This window comes from Bos indicus x Bos taurus, chromosome 16 (assembly GCF_003369695.1).
Source record: "Bos indicus x Bos taurus breed Angus x Brahman F1 hybrid chromosome 16, Bos_hybrid_MaternalHap_v2.0, whole genome shotgun sequence".
Classification (NCBI taxonomy): Eukaryota; Metazoa; Chordata; class Mammalia; order Artiodactyla; family Bovidae; genus Bos; species Bos indicus x Bos taurus.
This window is the reverse complement of record NC_040091.1, coordinates 60597086-60615433: the sequence shown is the minus strand read 5'-3', so window position 1 is coordinate 60615433 and position 18348 is coordinate 60597086. Positions and strand designations below refer to the sequence as shown.

Below are 18348 nucleotides of genomic sequence, written 5' to 3'. Positions count from 1 at the left end.
GAATTCAAGTCACTTAGGAGAAAAGACATTCGCTGTGAATGACAGGGAAGAAGCCCATTGATACAGAACACAATGTGTACTTTATCAGGGAACTCTCCTCTGACTCACTCCCTTACTCTGTTGGGTCCTTGTATTACATACTCTCAAAACAGCACGTGCTTCCTTTGCAGGACTTACCACATTTGTCGTGCACTGTTTTTGAAATTACTTTTTGATGTCTCTTTCATCCCCCAAGGTCAGGGATCACGCCCGTCGTCTTCGTTATCTCCCCTGCACTGGGCACAGCGCTCGGAACACGAAGGTGTGCGCGGTGACTGCTGAAGCTGCTCAGAGGGTGTGGAAGTGGCATCTGTGTAAAGAGTGCCTCCGTGCAGCCTGCTCTACTCTTTTGCTCAGGCATCAGCACTCTGCTGTCCAGTAAGAGATCAGAAGTGAATTTTATGCAGACTAGCTTTCGAAACTTGGCTCAAAAGGCAAAAAAAGAAACGAAGGCCTGACATGAAATTAATTTACAAATCAGTTTATTTACAGATTTTTCTCTTTTCTTAAAGTACATTTCAGTTAACAAATCTATTTACACAGGTGTACATGGGAATTCATCCCAGTTATTTTACAGATCATACTTACAAACCACACCCTAAGTCTTCTGTGCGAAGTTGCACTGGATGTGACTATTGGCTGAAAATGGCCTGATGACCAGGCTATTTACAAATACACAGTAAACGGGTTTGTTTTTCATGTCTGCACAGTACAGTACACACAGGGAGGCTGGGCCTCCCAGGGGACGCTTTGCAATGTGTTTACCGAGAAGGCTTTGCAAAGTTCGGAAGGAAAAGCTATTAAACATAGGTTAATTAAAATGACAGTACCTCTTTTACATCAGTTTACATTTTTTCTTCACATTTTTATAATACAAAGATATCTTATTGAATTGTTGCACAACCAGTTTAAGATGATTTGTAAACATGTAAATTTCTACAATTTGCATTAAACATCATTGTAGTTTCTATCATTTGCTCTTTGAATTAATGTTTTATTCACTAGTATTCTTAAGGTAGTAAAAGAAGATGTAAGTTTGAACTTCTTGCAGAAAAGTTATGAGTCTCTAACGCTGTGCGAGTACACACTTTATTCAAGTATTGCAAAAAGCTAAGGCCACTTTTTTTCAAGACAAGAAAGTGAACAAAATTGTTTTTATCAATAGGCCACAACACTCTTATGAGCAATGAAATCTCTTCTGAAAGATAATTTCTCAGAGACCTGTAGTCACAGAAGGAATTTTCCTTTCTTTTATGTAAAAGAAAAACAAATTACCTTCCTTATTAACTACTTTTGAGCTCTTCCCATTTTTCCCTAGAGTAAAAATTCCTGTTTAGACCTGAAGAGGGAATCTATACCCTGTACTTATTTAACCCAGAGTGAAGTACCCTGGATAGCACAAATTATTTTGGACTCAGAAATAAATCTGAAGCCTATAGGTTGGTTTACTGCTAAATTCTGATAGTGCTATTATTCTAAAAGATATTACTGCTGATGCAAAGATCTTTTTCTTAGAGGAATTATGAAGAGTGAAAGAGGATGGGAGTGTGGGGAGAAGGAACAAAGATTACAAAGAGGGAGTATTTAGATTCTTGGTTAAGAGGCAGAGCTTGATTAAAAAGATCCCAATATGGAACGAGTGGCTGGGTATCCATGTTTGTTATTCCTAATGCTAACAATGAGCCCCTTTTCAATTGTATCCAAATAGTTACAACAGTAAGAAATCTGCGGATTATAGTTTCCCTTGTTTTCTGCTACCAAACTATGGATAATCATTTCTAGCAAAGAGTAAGACTGATTCATTCCTGCCTCTCATCGGAAACCCAGGATTCTCAAGACAGTAACAAGAGCTGGAGTATGTTGGGACTGCTGCTGCCAGATTCTTGGCAGCATTCTTACCAGGGAACTTTAAGTCCAGGATGCTGATTCCATGGACTTATATCATTTTTTTTTTTCCTTTTTTTGGAATCACAAAGTCATACAGACTAAGATAAAACTTTATTAAAAATTGATTTAGGTCCAAATAATGAGGATGTAGAAAAACAACCTATATTCCTATTATATTATTTTCATATTCGCTTATAAAAAATTTACAGCAGCTGTAAAGTTTCAGTATCATAAGGACAATGTAATCCTACAAACAGCCAAAGAATGTAGACAAGGTGTTTTTCCGTCTTTCAAACAACACAACTGAAAAGAAAAGGCTTTGCTTTTCCTTGGCTACATGAAAATAATATCTCCACACTACTGGTTAATAACCCCAAGAAACCCTAGCTTCTCTTAATCAATTTGCTCATTATGGCTACAAGACTAGAGCTCAACATCAAAAGCCTAGAAGAAATGCTGGCAACATCAATCTGAGCATTTCCCGAGACCCTATCACAACATTTCAGTGCTTTCCTATTTGTCAAGAGCTATCATACCAGTCCTTGTGCAAAATGCAAATATTCCAATGATTATTTCAGTAAGTTTCTCATAATAACAAGATGAAACCAAAGAGAATGGAAGTGTGCATAGTGAAACATTTGAGACGCAAAGGCAAGTCTGGAGGAAAGATGCAGAAATGAACGAATGTGCACACTAAAAGATTATACCATCTTTGGGGTTTTCCTAACGTATTTTGAAGGTATAACATTCCAGGATATTTTAACTATGAATCCAGTGGATGTCTTCTATCATGCTTCTAATCAGGACCTTCAATATTAAGGCATTGACATTCACGCCTAAGATTATCCACATTCTTCTAGATTGCTTGAAGAAGGATAGGACTGATTAAGAGAAACCAGTCAAGAAGGCAGGGTGCTGAGGCCCCAGGAGAGCATCACACATGCTCTAAGGTAGCAGCTGGAGTCTATATATTTTTTTTTCAGATACAGGTAATAGTTGTGAGAAGCAATGCTGCAAGAGAGGCAGAATTTGAATTTTACAGTGTCTTCAAATCATCTTATCCCATTCCTGCTACTTTCAGATGATCTTAGAAAAGTTCACTTCTTCTCATGTAATTTAACTGCCTTCTTGGACAGGTGTATGGGTTTGTTAAAACCACAGGCTTCCTGTGCAAAGACTACGAACCATAGAAGCTTCAAGACGGAAGTTTAACTATTACAAGAAGAATCTTTCACTTCTGAATAGGGACATACATTTTCAACTTAATAATTTATCTTAAAATAAATTAAAAAAATGTTCTATAGCGCAAAACAAGCACACAAACAATAGACAGTTATCTTTTTGTCTTTGGTGCACACACTCATTTCCTAAATCATTCAAGTAACAGCGTCTCTGACTTCTTGGGGAGAAATGGGAGCTGAAAGTTTGAAGGCCAAAAATGAATTATTTCCACTTCTGCCATGCCTGGATGCCTGAGATGGTCCTGAGGATCTGTGATTCTGGGAGCAGCTGGTAGAGGTTCAGAAGAAGTAAGAAAAGTGCAGGAGTCGACAAGGGGTAGAAGAACCAGCCCTGCACCAGTCCTGTAAGCCCAGTCTTCAGTGAGGGCACTTCTCTGTTTTCATGCCCACAGAGGAAAACTAAGCGTAATGCACAAGTTTAAAATTCTTTAGATGGTGCTCAGAAGGCAAGGCTACCATTGATTCCTGTCAACTTGACAGTCCACTTGGTGCTGCTCAACTGCAATAATGGAAGAAAATCATCTTCAAAAGGAAATGAAATGCACTCCACAATGGGAAATAGGCACACATTATCCAGCTTGCCTATCTGAAAGCAGTTCAGGGTTTAATACTGTCTATAGAGACTATAACGTCCATTTTCTGACTTTCATGGTACAAACCAGGATTACATTTCAGAAACGGTATGATGCACATCTATATACCTCTCTTGCCTGACTTCAGACTCAAGGAAGTGATACCCTAGTCTAAGCTAAGAGGTAAGTCTGGTGTTTTCAGCCCTCATCTGAGACCAGTAGGAACGCTAACAAGAGGTGTAGGATCATACTGTGCGTCAACATCACGAGTGCAACCCTGCCCACCAAAACCACCAATTAATCCAGTGGACAGTCCCTAAAGGCAAAGGCTGTAATACCAGATAGATCACACTGTCCCATGAACTCCAAACCAGTAGTCTTTAAGAACAGGTACAAGGTCCAGAAGCACTCTTGCTATGATGGAGATGGGGTGTGTATCACGAGGCAGAAAGGCCCAGGACTCACATTAGCACTCAGTGTTCGATTTATTTGCAAGATGTCACACAAGTAGCATTCTCCCCTGTTTTTCACTGATTTGATTCAGAACATCAATAGTATCTCTGATCAAGGTCTCAAAGATCCCATCAGCTAGCTGCATCTTCACGCACAACTCGTCCTCATCATAGTTCACCCACTGGGCCTCCTCCTCGTGAAGCTCCTGTACCTAGAATTTAGAAAACAGAAAGGTTAGAACATTACTGTCACACAAAAGCTAGGAGATTAATGATATTTGCTGACTTTGTAAACCCATGCATGGGAATACAGCCCAAGGAAATAAGTCAGAGAAAAATGGTAATTTATATGATGTTATCAATAGCCCTTTTAAGCTGCAAAAAGTTTGAAAAAACTCAATTGTCGAATAAAAATTTCAAATCTGTCAACCTTGATGATATTTCATTATTTTATAGATATTAAGGATTGCAAGTATGTTGTCTCTGTCAACACAGGAGAATACATAGAGGAATTTTAGGGGGAGAGAAGCAAGCAAATTTTTAGATATAAGGATTTACAATTATAAAACGCATATATCAAAAGATAATATTGGACATGATTCTGGAGTATATAAATAAATAAGCATAATTTCATATTTATGGAGTATTTTTTCCCTTGGTCATGCCATGTGGCTTTGTGGGATTTCAGTTCCCCAGAAGTGACAGTGGCAAATACTAAGCACTGGATTCCCAAGGAATTTCTCCCCCTCCTCCTTTTGGTATTAGAATATTCTTGAAATGTGCTATTGCTCAAGTTTATTTTAAAAGTTACTGTTATATTTTATAAAAAATGCTGTCTTTGCATTTTAGGATTTGGAGATTCCTAGCTTCCCTGGTGGCTCAGAGGTTAAAGCGTCTGCCCCCAATGAGGGAGACCTGGTTTCGATCCCTAGGTTGGGAAGATCCCCTGGAGAAGGAAATGGTAACCCACTCCAGTACTCTTGCCTGGAGAATCCCATGGACAGAGAAGCCTGGCAGGCTGCAGTCCATGGGTCGCAAAGAGTCGGACACGACTGAGCGACTTCACTTTCAAGGTAAACTAAAAGGAATCAAATCAGAACAAACTGTCCAAGATGCTTTGCTTGTTGACAATAAACGTTTAAAAACTACTTATACAAGGAACAGGTTAGACTTAATATATGTAATGATACTCTGAGTGGGATGGAGGCCAGGTGGAGGAAGTAGACTGTCAACCCTGAGCCAGTCATGAATTCAGCAAAGTTAACTGCAGTGTAGAGGGTCTCAAACCAAAGTCTTCCTCATTCTATTGTCTTCCTCTATTTCTTTGCATTGATCACTTAGGAAGGCTTTCTTATCTCTACAGTATAAAGCCGACCAAATTATTAACCATTGCCTTCTCCTGCTCTTTTGAATTACAATACCCAAATATCAGTTACAAACAAAATTTGAGTATATTAAAAAAAAAAGGAAAAAAAAGCCCCAAACCCTGTATAGGAAAACTAGCTGGCAAGACTATCAATTCCAGCAAAAGTGGAAGCATAAGATAATGCAAAAAGTTCTTGCATAATAAAAAATGTTTGTAATTCATAAAGAAATCATAAGAAAGGAAGGAGATTTTAAGTATTAGAATAAATAGGGATTTAAAAGAGTGGCAAGTGTTGCAACTACTTAGGGGAAGGAATTAAGAGACAAGAAAGAAAAAGAATAAAGCCAATGATATGTCTAAAAAAGTACCTGAGGAAACTGGAAGAACTGGGGAAAGGCAATATTCTAAGAGACAATAGCTGAGAATTTTCCAGAACTGAATAAAGACAATGAATCTACAGATACAATAAGCACAGGGAATCCAAAGTAGGAAGAATAAAAATAAATCCATGACTAGACACATCCAGAGAAATTGCCAAACAAATATATAAACACATGCAATCTTAAATAGAAAACAAAAAGAAAAGACAAATTCCCCCATAAAGGACTGTCAGCATATTCCTCAAGATCAACAACAGAGGTCAGATTATAATGAAATAGTATATTCAAATTGCTGAAGTAAAAAGAGAGTAAGAGCTGAAATAAAAAGATGTATAGACAAAGACTACAAAGGTGAAAACTGAACTCAGAATGAAAGATGAACAAACAATGGTTCCTCTATTAATTTCTGTTCTTTTCTGTACTTCCAATATATTTATTAAACATATGAAAGATTTGGAATAGTCATGAAACCAGTAAAAAAAATTAACCTTATTAATAATAAAATTGTTAAAAGAAAAATGAACTTTTTTTTTTTTTTTTACAAAGATCAAAACATTAGCCAGTATTGGCAAAGGTAAAAAGACGCGCCACTCCTGTATCAGCTGGTGAGTATGTATAACTGGTACAACCTTTCTGGAAAACAATCTGACAAACACATACAAAAGCTTTAACATTCTGCATATACTTTTAATCAGCAACTCTATTTCTAAGAATTTACTGAGTAAATTATTGGAAATAGTTACAAAGATATACCATATTGCAAGATACTTATTACAACAGTATTATTTCAAAGAATAAAAAAAAATGATTAACTGATTAAATAAACCATAATATATAATTCCACAATGGACTATTTTATTTCCACAGAAATTAAAATGGAAATTTATTTTTAAAATGATATACACTTAATAACAGGAAAATCCACATTTAATTAAGTAAAAACAATCAGAATATGAAAGAAACTATGATCCCAAACATTAAAAAAAATTCTTTGTATAAAAAGAAACTCTAAGGATATTATGTCAAAATAATTAAGAATTTCTACATGGTAAGATTATCATGACTGTTTTCTTTTAAATAATCAGTACTTTACATTTTGAAAATGAGCATGATTATTTATAATAAATATAATTTTAAAAACTTATTTGAAATTTCTATTTTTGAGACCCTTTTCTTTTGAATTGACGGCAAAGTTTCTGTTTTACATGTTATGACAATTGTTTTAAATCTCAGTTCCTCTAAAATGCACATAAATTAGAATCTCCAAATGCTAAACTGGCTAAATATAATAGTGGGAATGGTGACGATGACCAGTTTATTTAGTGTTTCTTGTTGATAATGAACTCAAGTTGATAACAGTATCATTTCACTAAACATTATAAAAAATGAACTCATGAAAAAAGTTACATAGGCCCAGGCAGTTCAGCTCACTCTCCAGCCACACGGACTTTTTGGTTCCATACTCCTTCCCATTTCACGTCTTTGCACATGTAGCCTCCTCTCCCTGAACTGCTCTTCTTTCTACACAAAACTCAGGTTGTGCTTATTCATCTTTAAGATCTCAGCTCAACTGTCACTTCCTCAGGGAAGCCTTTCCTGACCATCCTCATTAGATAAGTTTCCTGTCAATGCTTTTACAATAGCTCCCTATTCTTCTATTTTTATAATTTATATTACACATTTGTATAATTATATACAATGGCTAGCTTCCACCATGGAGAAGGCAATGGCACCCCACTCCAGTACTCTTGCTTGGAAAATCCTATGGATGGAGGAGCCTGGTAGGCTGCAGTCCATGGGGTCGCTAGGAGTCGGATACGACTGAGCGACTTCACTTTCACTTTTCACTTTCATGCACTGGAGAAGGAAATGGCAACCCACTCCAGTGTTCTTGCCTGGAGAATCCCAGGGACAGGGGAGCCTGGTGGGCTGCCGTCTCTGGGGTCGCACAGGGTCGGACACGACTGAAGCAACTTAGCAGCAGCAGCAGCAGCTTCCACCAACAAACTGTAAAATCCATGAAGGCAGGGACTATGTCTATCTTGCTTACTACTATAACATTGGTCCTTAATTAGCACAATTCTTGGCTGCTGCTAAGTCACTTCAGTCGTGTCCGACTCTGTGCGACCCCACAGACGGCAGCCCACCAGGCTCCCCCGTCCCTGGGATTCTCCAGGCAAGAACACTGGAGTGGGTTGCCATTTCCTTCTTCAATTCTTGGCTAAATGCATGCAAAGATGATTTATAGGGAATATGACCAATTCAACTGATAGAAGGATAAATGAATGTCTCTTGGTGTGCTTTTTCCTTTAATTTCTAAAGAGGTGGAAGAAGTAACATTGTGGTAATTACTAACTCAAATCTAAACCACTGCAGAAATATGAGAGCAAGTTCATCTTGAGAGGCAAAGATCTATGAATTGGTTAAAGTCCTGCTCTTATTTGTTAGGCAAGTCACTTAGTATCTTTGAATCTCATTTGTAAAACAGAGTAACAGTCTATCCTACCTCATATAATTATTGTGAGGATCAAGTAAGATATGAGAAAGAATATTTAACCAATGTTTACCTAGTAAAGTTATTACTGAGTAAATGAAGCACTAGAGGTACATATTTGGAAAAAATTGATAAACTTAAGCATTATATTTTTTTTCATGATAAAATATAAAGTCCAGAGTGAAAATGCTTGGAGATAAACCTGAATCAACTAATACCTGAGTTTCCTAAGGTTTGCTACTACTTAACATCTACTGCAGTCCATGGGGTTGCACAGAGTCCGACACGACTGAAGTGACTTAGCAGCAGCAGCAGCAGCAGCAGCAACATCTTAACATTCTTTTAGGGAAGAAAGAATGAAAGCCTTTTTTCTCCTTTTTTTTTTTTTTTGTTGCTGTTTGATAAGCACTTTTCTAATGCTAGAAAATATACTTCAAAATGGAATAAATCCTGTCCAGCTAAATTTCTGGATGAAATGATAACAGCTAATGTTTATTGAGTTATGTGCAAGGTACTGTTCTATATATATACATAAATACTCATTTAATTCTCTTAATAATTGTAACAGGTAGGTACTATTATTCTCATCTTCATTTTGCAGATAGAGAAATGAGGCACAAAGAGATTAGATAATTTGTCCAAGATTACACAAGTGCCAAAACAAGGGATTTAAATTCAGGTGGTCTGGCCCTCGTCTATACTGGTCTCTTTAAATTCAGAACCTTAAGTTTGTTTCCAAACATTTTATTTCTCAAGTTCTCCACACCTACAAGATACTATTAAGTTAAATATTCATCTACTGAATTTAAAAGAAAGCAATTTTCAAAACTGATGGGCAGAGAGACATGCAGCAAATGAAGACTTTAAGACTTTACTATTATAGACTTGGGCTTTCCAGATGGCTCAGTGGTAAAGAATCCTCCTGCCAACGCAGGAGACGTGGGTTCAATCCCTAGGTCAGGAAGATCCCCTGGAGGAGGAAATGGCAACCCACTCCAGTATCCTTGCTTGAAAAATCCCATGGACAGAGGAGGCTGGCGGGCTACAGTTCACAGAGTCACAAAGAATCGGACAGAACTGAGCACATGAGCACATCATATACCTAAGATCAATTATATTTCCTTTCCTTTTAGACTCTAACTACATTCTGATTTTGGAAAAGATGGTCAAATAAAAACAGTTCAGTTATAGACACTGACCAGGATATGATCCACTCGGTCTCTTTTCTTTCTTCCAAATTTCATCATTTTCTGCCAATCTGTTTTGTGGTTTGGCTCCTTTTTAAGACTGAATAGCTTGAGTACTTCAGTTGCTATGAAGTTCTGTGAAAATAAGAGGAATGCATGAAACACAAACTTTTTCAGATTTAGTACTTATAAAGCAGTAAACAGATTTTTGCTAAGAATACAATGTTTATTAAAAAAAAGATCACATTAATGCAAACTTCTTTCATTTACGGTTCCACTTAGCAATTTGAAATGAAAAGCATTCCCAAATGCTCAGACTTTATTCACTTAAAGAATTTTTGTTTCTATACAACATACAAAAAAACAAGTAAAACCCACTGATGAATTTGCAAAAACAAAAATCACTTTAGAGTCCCCTCTACCCAAGAACCACCGTTAGTTTACTTCAAGCTGGCAAAACTACAAAAGAACGTGTAAAGTAAATCTCTGAATAAGGCTTTGGTTGGGATAGTTTATTTTGAAGCACCAAGATTCAAGTATGTTAAATTAAAAAAATACTAATCAACACTTCAGTTTGAGAGGCATGGTAATTTTACTAACAGTATTTGAACTATCACCCTTTAAAAAAGCTTTACAAAATGCTTTAACAATATTTTTGTTGCTTTTTTTTTTTTTAATTCCTGCCTTATAGAAGGTATTCTTCAATGACCTGAGGATATAGACATACAAGATACGCATTTGAGATGCTGCCATTGCTGTTTAGTTGCTAAGCTGTGTCTGCCTCCTTGTCATCCCATGGACTGTAGCCCGCCAGGCTCCTCCGTCCATGGGATTTCCCAGGCAAGGATACTGAAGTGGGTTGCCATTTCCTTCTCCAGCGGATCTACCCAACACAGGCATTGAACCTGGGTTCTCCTGCACTGCAGGCAAATTCTTTACCACTGAGCCAGCTGGGAAGCCTTGCTATAGCAATATTAAAATTGGTAGGAAGCATCACTGTGTGTTATAATGATGTACATGGTCTGACGAATGCTGGTATATATTATGTATCTTATTTCAACATGTTTGTTCTTTGTTACCAATAAAATAATATTACTTTCTATGGTTCTATTAAAAAAAACAATGTCTCTCTCACACTCACATTCACACACACACACACACACACATGCATTCAAGGATATATCAACTGCTGGGGGCTGAAAGGAATGGAGTGCACCGGGGCTTTGAAAAAGCCCCCTAGGTGGTTCTGATAATTCATTTCTCAAAGTCGAACACTATTTTAAAAGTTTTTGTTTTTTTAATCCATCAAGCCAATCTTTGAAAACTTCTTTTTCTCCTGCTTTAAGTTAAGCAAAGGTCAGCAAACGTTTTCTGTAAAAGACCAAATTGTAACTATTTCAGGCTTTGTGGGCTATATGGTCCCTATTGTAGCTACTCAACTTTGTTGTTGGTAGTAGGAAAGCAGGCCTGGACAAGATGTAAATAACTAGGTGTGGTTATGGCAACTTTATTTTTAAAAACATGTGGTGGCCTGGATTTGGCCTGTGGGCCATAGTTTGCCTACCTCTGATGTAAGCATATATCTCATAGATATCTGTTGGTATTCTGTCAGTATGCCTATTTTTAAAAGCTTTCTATAGTTAACAATACTGTATTATATACTTCAAAGTTGCTAACAGAGATCTTAAAAGTTCTCATCACAAGCAAAACAAATTTGTAACTATGTGTGGTGATGGATGTTAACCAGACATATTGTGGTGCTCTTTTTACAGTATATACAAAGATAAAATCATTACATTAAATACCTGAAACTAATATAATGTTATATGTCAATTATATCTCAGGGAAAACAAAGACAAAATTGTTTAGACAGTGCCTCCTTTCATGTTATATACCAGATTAATGTGTATGCTCGTTTAATGTATTTTGATCGTCCAGATATACAACTGAATAATGTAAGACAATACATAAGTAAAATAAGTAATTGGAGGCAGACTCTCTGGGGAAAAAATAGTTTCTATGATCAAATAAGTTTGGGAGACAAAACTCTAGAGCCTTGCTACTCAAAATAATCCTAGAGTCAGCAACAACAGCATCACTTCGGAGCTTGCAGAAATGCAGACTTTCTGGTCCTACTCCAGATCTACTCCATAAGAAATCTGCATTTTTACCAAAATCCCCCCAGGTGACTCAGATGCACATTGAAGTTTGAGAGGCACTGCAATGGGAATATAACCTTTGCTATATAGTTCAAGAACAGGTGAACAAGCAGAGAGGTTTTCACCCATGTGATTTTAAAGTTGGTTTGTTGAAAGTCCCTGTAGCTTCAGGGCACTTAATCTTTTCAGGGGCTTCTTAGACAACAAGCAATATTTTTTATATATCACACTATCCTACATATTTCAAAACCACATAACCAATCTGAAACCTCCAAAATCAAAGATGGAAAGGTTATATCATTTATGTGTCTAGGGTTGGCATATTTGATATATGTCTTCTGATACTTTTAGAGTATTATACCTATCTCTAAATCATTAAGAACTCACCTAAAGCTCGTACGAATTCCAATAATTTACCTCCCCGAGTATTTGCTAATTTCTTAAAAATATTATAAAACATATGTATATGAAATTACCATTACGTTTTATTTTGCAATAAGTTGAGGGTTCAGGATTCCCTGTCACCCTCATTGTTCTTTTGCTCACAGACTGAATGAACAAATATTTACTGAATATCTACTATGGAACAGGTCTTGAGGGCAGAAGAGTGAATAATACAAAAGAGTACCTGCTTTAATGACATTTATAGACCTGTACAAAAAGAAGATCAAATAAAAAAAGGAGATACTTTGTAGTTTCCAATTTACCTTGATTTCATCAAGGTTATTTGGATTTTTCACTCGTCGGAAATAACTGGAGTTGATTCTACATGGCTTCATCCAGACAGGCTGATTCAAGTTGGGATCCTCAGCAAATATTTCCTCAAAAATCTCTTTTGTTAAATCAAAAACCGCCTTGATAGAGAAAAAGAAACAAATGAAATGGCTAAGAATCCAAATTTCAGACAACGGTGAGAAGTTTAAAAATTAGAATTATCCTTCCCTGTTACATACCTGCTTGTACACCCTTTTACTAGTACTTTCTATATCTAGACCCTTACTGGCACAGCCAAGCAGTTTTGCAGGAATACTGATGCTGTGAAGATCATGACCTAATTCTTTCCATTTCCAAAGTTCTTCTGCTGCATCATGTACAAGAATTTCTACTTCCTCTGCAGTATGTGGGACTGCCAGTAACGTTTCACACGGCTTTTCTGGAGCTCTTTTAGGTTCTGCCATTAAAGGTACAATTGTTTCTTCGGCCTTGTTTTTTTGGATCTTGTGAGAAGAGCTCAAACCAAAGTCTTCATCAAACCAGTCTTGATCATCTCCCAACACGCTCAGGAACTCCCGGCTGATCTCAAGTTCAGCAAGTCTCTTAGCAAGCTCTTCCTGCCCACTGGCACCAAATACTGGACTTTCCTACAGAAATGGAACCATTCAAACAGATCACCACTTAGTAAACTCAGGTCACTTAACAAGTTTGGGCTTTTTTTCTTTTTTTTAAGACAAACTACATACATTACTTGTATATTTGCTATTTCTCTATAAACAAGCAAAATAAAAACAATATAATGGCTACTGATGAACAATTTAAGAAAAACTACCCTATTTCCTGTAATTCTATTTACATAAGCCTTATTATTCAGTTTTTACAAAATATGTATTGATTAGTTTTTTCCTTTTTGTATCACCATTACTCTGTTTCTCAAGTAATGTTTTACTTCTGGGATATGGAAATGAGATAAAATTTCTCACCTTTGGTGATCATCTGGTTCAAGTTACTCAAAATCATTACTGTTGTTCAACTGTCCATGGGCACCCTAAACAAGTTGATGGCCTGAGTATATGTCACAGTGGATATATTTCAGTTGTACCAGAGTCAACATCACAACTGGCAGTTTCTGCAAGGCAACTATGACTGAGTACATATGTGAACAAACGATATCATAGGCAAGAAAGAACTGGGTTGAGAAACAATGGAAATCTCCATGAATAAATTTGATCAGTGAATCTGGAAGGGAATCTAATCTGTGGACAGTATACAGGGGTTTTCAACCCAGCATAAATCTGCCTGTGTTTGTGACAACTCTATAGTGACCACTCATGACATAATAGAGGACAATTATACTTCAGACAGAAAAATAGCTACATGGCCTTTAAAAACTAGTACAGTGATCTGTATTTAATAAACAACACATCACCAAAATACCTATTAGGAGTTACAGAATTAAAGTGTACCACAAAGGCAAGGTTAATTGACATTTTTTTTCTAAACAAAATACTTACAGGTCTAGGACACATATCTGGTGAGGAAATCTCCTCTTTCTCATCTTCCAATTCAGACCTTAAGAAGCAACCCGGAACGCTTGGTGACTGTTCCTCAAGATTTTGGGATAGGCCTTGGGGTGGTACTTTCTTTTGATCCTCAACAAGAAGCTCCTGATTGCTAAGCTGGATTTTTTCATTTCTAGCTTTTTTGATTTGTTGTAGTTGATTGACTGTGTCTTTCACAAAGACTTGGAGCAAACTGTCTGTCAGTAAGCTGACTGTTTCTAGCTGTTCCTTTGACTTTTTTTCCTCACTTACAGATGACCTCAGCTGGGCTTCCAATTGGTTCTTCTCTCTTGCTAACAGGTCCAGAAGTGGGGTAGAAAGCGTTTCTGAAACTTCGGGATGTAAGTTCTCTTCCTCTTCAGTCAACTGTTGTTGCTTCTTTAACTCTTCGGAAAAGGTATTATCTAAAGTATCGTCTTCTACAACAGAAGAAACCTTTTCTGTGGCATCAGAAACAAGGTCTTTGTTTTCCTCTGAAGACATCAGTGAGTCCACTGAATTCTGCTGGTGAATATGGGCTTCGAGTACCCCAGGAATGTCCTGTATATTGTCTGTCTCTACTTTAAGGCTTTTATCAACTGAGGCTTCTGTGTCATGCACACTAGGTAGAGATTTCTCATAAAAATATTCAATTGTATCCTTTTCTCTGTCAGACGTGGGACCCTCGGTATCTTTTTGTTCTTGATTATAATATTGATATTGCTCATCTGAGTAAGAGTCTTCATCTTCATTTATGTCTACATAGTCATCAAAGTTTTCTGGAATGTGAGATATTTTTTGAGGAGGAGCAAAAATCCCATGCTTCTCTTTGCACACAAAGTATACAATGCCATCATATGTTCCATTGTTATTTCCTTCAGGTTTATCCAACTCCACTCCAGCCCAAAACCCTTTGGCAAAACTAGTCACACCTTTGAACCGAAGAGTTCCTGGCTGAACATTGCCAATCAATACCCTATCACCAATGTGGAAATCAAGTAATTCATCTGTAAGAGAAGCTGAAGCCAAGGAAGGGGATTCAGTAACTCCCCGTTCATGCTCTACATCACTGCGCTCCTTATTTTTCATAAGCTCAGTGGGGGACTTGAGTTCTAACAGCCTTTCAGAGTGGACACTGCTATGAATAGAAAGGCTTTTCTCACTGAGGCACTCGCTGATTTCATCATCACTACCAAAGCTAGTGGCTCTACTTCTAGAGATGCTTGTTGCCTGTAACTTCTCTCTGCAAGACTGAGAGTCTTTCCTGAGTGACAACAAAGACGCCACCTCAAAGTTATCTTTGTACAATTCAGCTGAAATGTCTTTCTTGAAAGACGATACATCAAAATCTTCAGAGTACGATATCTCTTTAGATGCAAGTAGACGCTGTGACCAAGATGAGTCTCTGCTCTTTATATTCTTTTGTACATGAGTCTCTTTTTCTGATTGGATGTTTGGACTATGACTGATATCTTCATTTGACTGTCCCTCTTTCGTTTCTTTATTATGAAGATTTTCAATGGCTAATCTAACTAAGTCTTTCTGAACATTTATAGAATCTAAAGGAAGATCTTTTCTTGAAAGAATTTCAGATGAATCTCCCTGTTCCAGGTCTAGCTTCAGGAAGACATCAGCCTTCCTAGACTGTTTAGAACAGGCATCTTCAATTGCACTCTCCTCCAATTTTGTATATTCTACTTCTTGTATTTCTGATTTTTGACTAGACTCTTCTTCAGCCTTGGCACCTGATACATCCAGAATTCTATGAGAGGCATTTAATTCTTTGAGAAGAGATAATGAAGGGACATTTTCTAGAGAATCTCCAGATTCAGCTCTTGTCCTCCTTGATGATCTCAGAATTGGAGAAGTCTGAAAGTGCTCTTCTGTCCGACCATCCAATTCAGTCATTCTCTTTGCGTAGGCAGATGAAGATTTTTCCGATACTGATCTTTCAGAACCTGTCAATGCAGCATCTTAAAGGGGGAAGAAGAAAAAAAATCACATCAAAATTACTGAAATCACAACTTTCAATTTCTGAAACCAAAGTTTAAATAAAAACCAAATATTAGTGAGAAAAAGCTCTGGTCAGTAAATATGACCTGTTTTATAGGTTACCATAGGTAGTAAATTTTTCCTTTATGAATATACACTGTACCAAAAATAAACAGAACATTTAAAAATAATTAAAAGACCTGCACTCAATATGCCAGCAAATTTGGAAAACTCAGCAGTGGCCACAGGACTGGAAAAGGTCAGTTTTCATTCCAATCCCAGAAAAAGGCAATGCCAAAGAATGCTCAAACTACTGCACAATTGCACTCATCTCACACGCTAGTAAAGTAAGGCTCAAAATTCTCCAAGCCAGGCTTCAGCAATACATGAACCGTGAACTTCTAGATGTTCAAGCTGGTTTTAGAAAAGGCAGAGGAACCAGAGACCAAATTGCCAACAACCACTAGATCATCAAAAAAGCAAGAGAATTCCAGAAAAACATCTATTTCCGCTTTATTGACTATGCCAAAGCCTTTGACTGTATGGATCACAATAAACTGTGGAGAATTCTGAAAGAGATGGGAATACCAGACCACCTGACCTGCCTCTTGAGAAACCTATATGCAGGTCAGGAAGCAACAGTTAGAACTGGACATGGAACAAGACTGGTTCCAAATAGGAAAATGAGTACGTCAAGGCTGTATATTGTCACCCTGCTTATTTAACTTCTATGCAGAGTACATTATGAGAAACGCTGGGCTGGAAGAAGCACAAGCTGGAATCAAGATTGCCGGGAGAAATATCAATAACCTCAGATATGCAGATGACACCACCCTTATGGCAGAAAGTGAAGAGGAACTCAAAAGCCTCGTGATGAAAGTGAAAGAGAGTGAAAAAGTTGGCTTAAAGCTCAACATTCAGAAAACAAAGATCATGGCTTTTGGTCCCATCACTTCATGGGAAATAGATGGGGAAACAGTGGAAACAGTGGCTGACTTTATTTTTTGGGGCTCCAAAATCACTGCAGATGGTGACTGCAGCCATGAAATTAAAAGACACTTACTCCTTGGAAGGAAAGTTATGACCAACCTAGATAGCATATTCAAAAGCAGAGATATTACTTTGCCACCAAAGGTCTGTCTAATCAAGGCTATGGTTTTTCCAGTGGTCATGTATGAATGTGAGAGTTGGGACTGTGAAGAAAGCTGAGCACCGAAAAATTGATGCTTTTGAACTGTGGTGTTGGAGAAGACTCTTGAGAGTCCCTTGGACTGCAAGGAGATCCAACCAGTCCATCCTAAAGGAGATCAGTCCTGGGTGTTCATTGGAAGGAATGATGCTGAAGCTGAAACTCCAATAGTTTGGCCACCTCATGCGAAGAGCTGACTCACTGGAAAAGACCCTGATGCTGGGAGGGATTGAGGGCCGGAGGAGAAGGGGACTACAGAGGATGAGATGCCTGGATGGCATCACTGACTCAATGGACATGAATTTGGGTTAACTCCAGGAGTTGGTGATGGACAGGGAGGCCTGGCGTGCTGTGATTCATGGGGTCACAAAGAGTCGGACACGACTGAGCGACTGAACTGAACTAAACTGAAAAATCTGAAGTTTGGTATAATTTTTTAAGTGTTGTCTTAAGTTATAAAATTAAGAAAAATGAATCAAAGTTTATGGAGAAATTGATTCTCAAATTATGCAAACACAGAATTGGATGAAGCATATTACATATGTTTTTCAAATAGAAAAACAATAAAGGAGGGACAAATGTACTAGTATATATACTTCTAGAAGAATGAATTTTCCCAGGGACTTCAACTAACCTCTTGAATGTAAAAAAAAAAAAAACAACCCAAAAAACACCTATTTCTGCAAATATTAGCACTTTAAAGAAGAAAATAATTAAGATTCAGTGAACCAACAAACCAAGAATTAAAAGTTTTGAATTCAAATTGCTGCTTTGTCATTACTGCCAGGTAGGCTTTTTCACGCCTCAGTTTTAATTCCTCATTTAATTATACTTTATTTTCAATAGTTCTTATTTTTCTTTGGACTCGACTGAAAAAAATGTATATAACCACACAGCTGAGAAATAGTGGAGGCCAACAATTACACAATCAGATGCAAAATCTGATTAAGGGAGAATTTTGAGATGCTGATGACACCCTCATAGCCATTTTAGATCAATGTCTTTATGATTCAGTTTTTGTCAGTTACTGGGACAATAAAGACTGATTCATATAACTTATGCATAACCCGTAAATCACTTTAAAATATAAAAGTAACTTAAAATATTAAATGATCTACTATCTTTAGAAAATTCA

At 37.2% G+C, this 18348-nt stretch overlaps 1 protein-coding gene across 4 annotated transcripts in view; it reads right to left on the bottom strand.

Moving 5' to 3' along the window:
* Positions 1–504: 504 nt before the first annotated feature.
* Positions 505–18348, bottom strand: part of CEP350 (centrosomal protein 350) — a 162749-nt gene continuing 144905 nt past the window's right edge. For all 4 annotated transcript variants that reach the window (XM_027565478.1, XM_027565477.1, XM_027565480.1 and 1 more), the window contains 5 exons: positions 14006–16005; positions 12731–13138; positions 12485–12631; positions 9631–9753; positions 505–4403 (listed from right to left, as the gene is read on the bottom strand). In XM_027565478.1, coding sequence (XP_027421279.1) covers positions 4239–4403; positions 9631–9753; positions 12485–12631; positions 12731–13138; positions 14006–16005 — 2843 coding nt within the window. In that variant the 3' untranslated portion in view covers positions 505–4238. The remainder of the gene's footprint in view (positions 4404–9630; positions 9754–12484; positions 12632–12730; positions 13139–14005; positions 16006–18348) is intronic.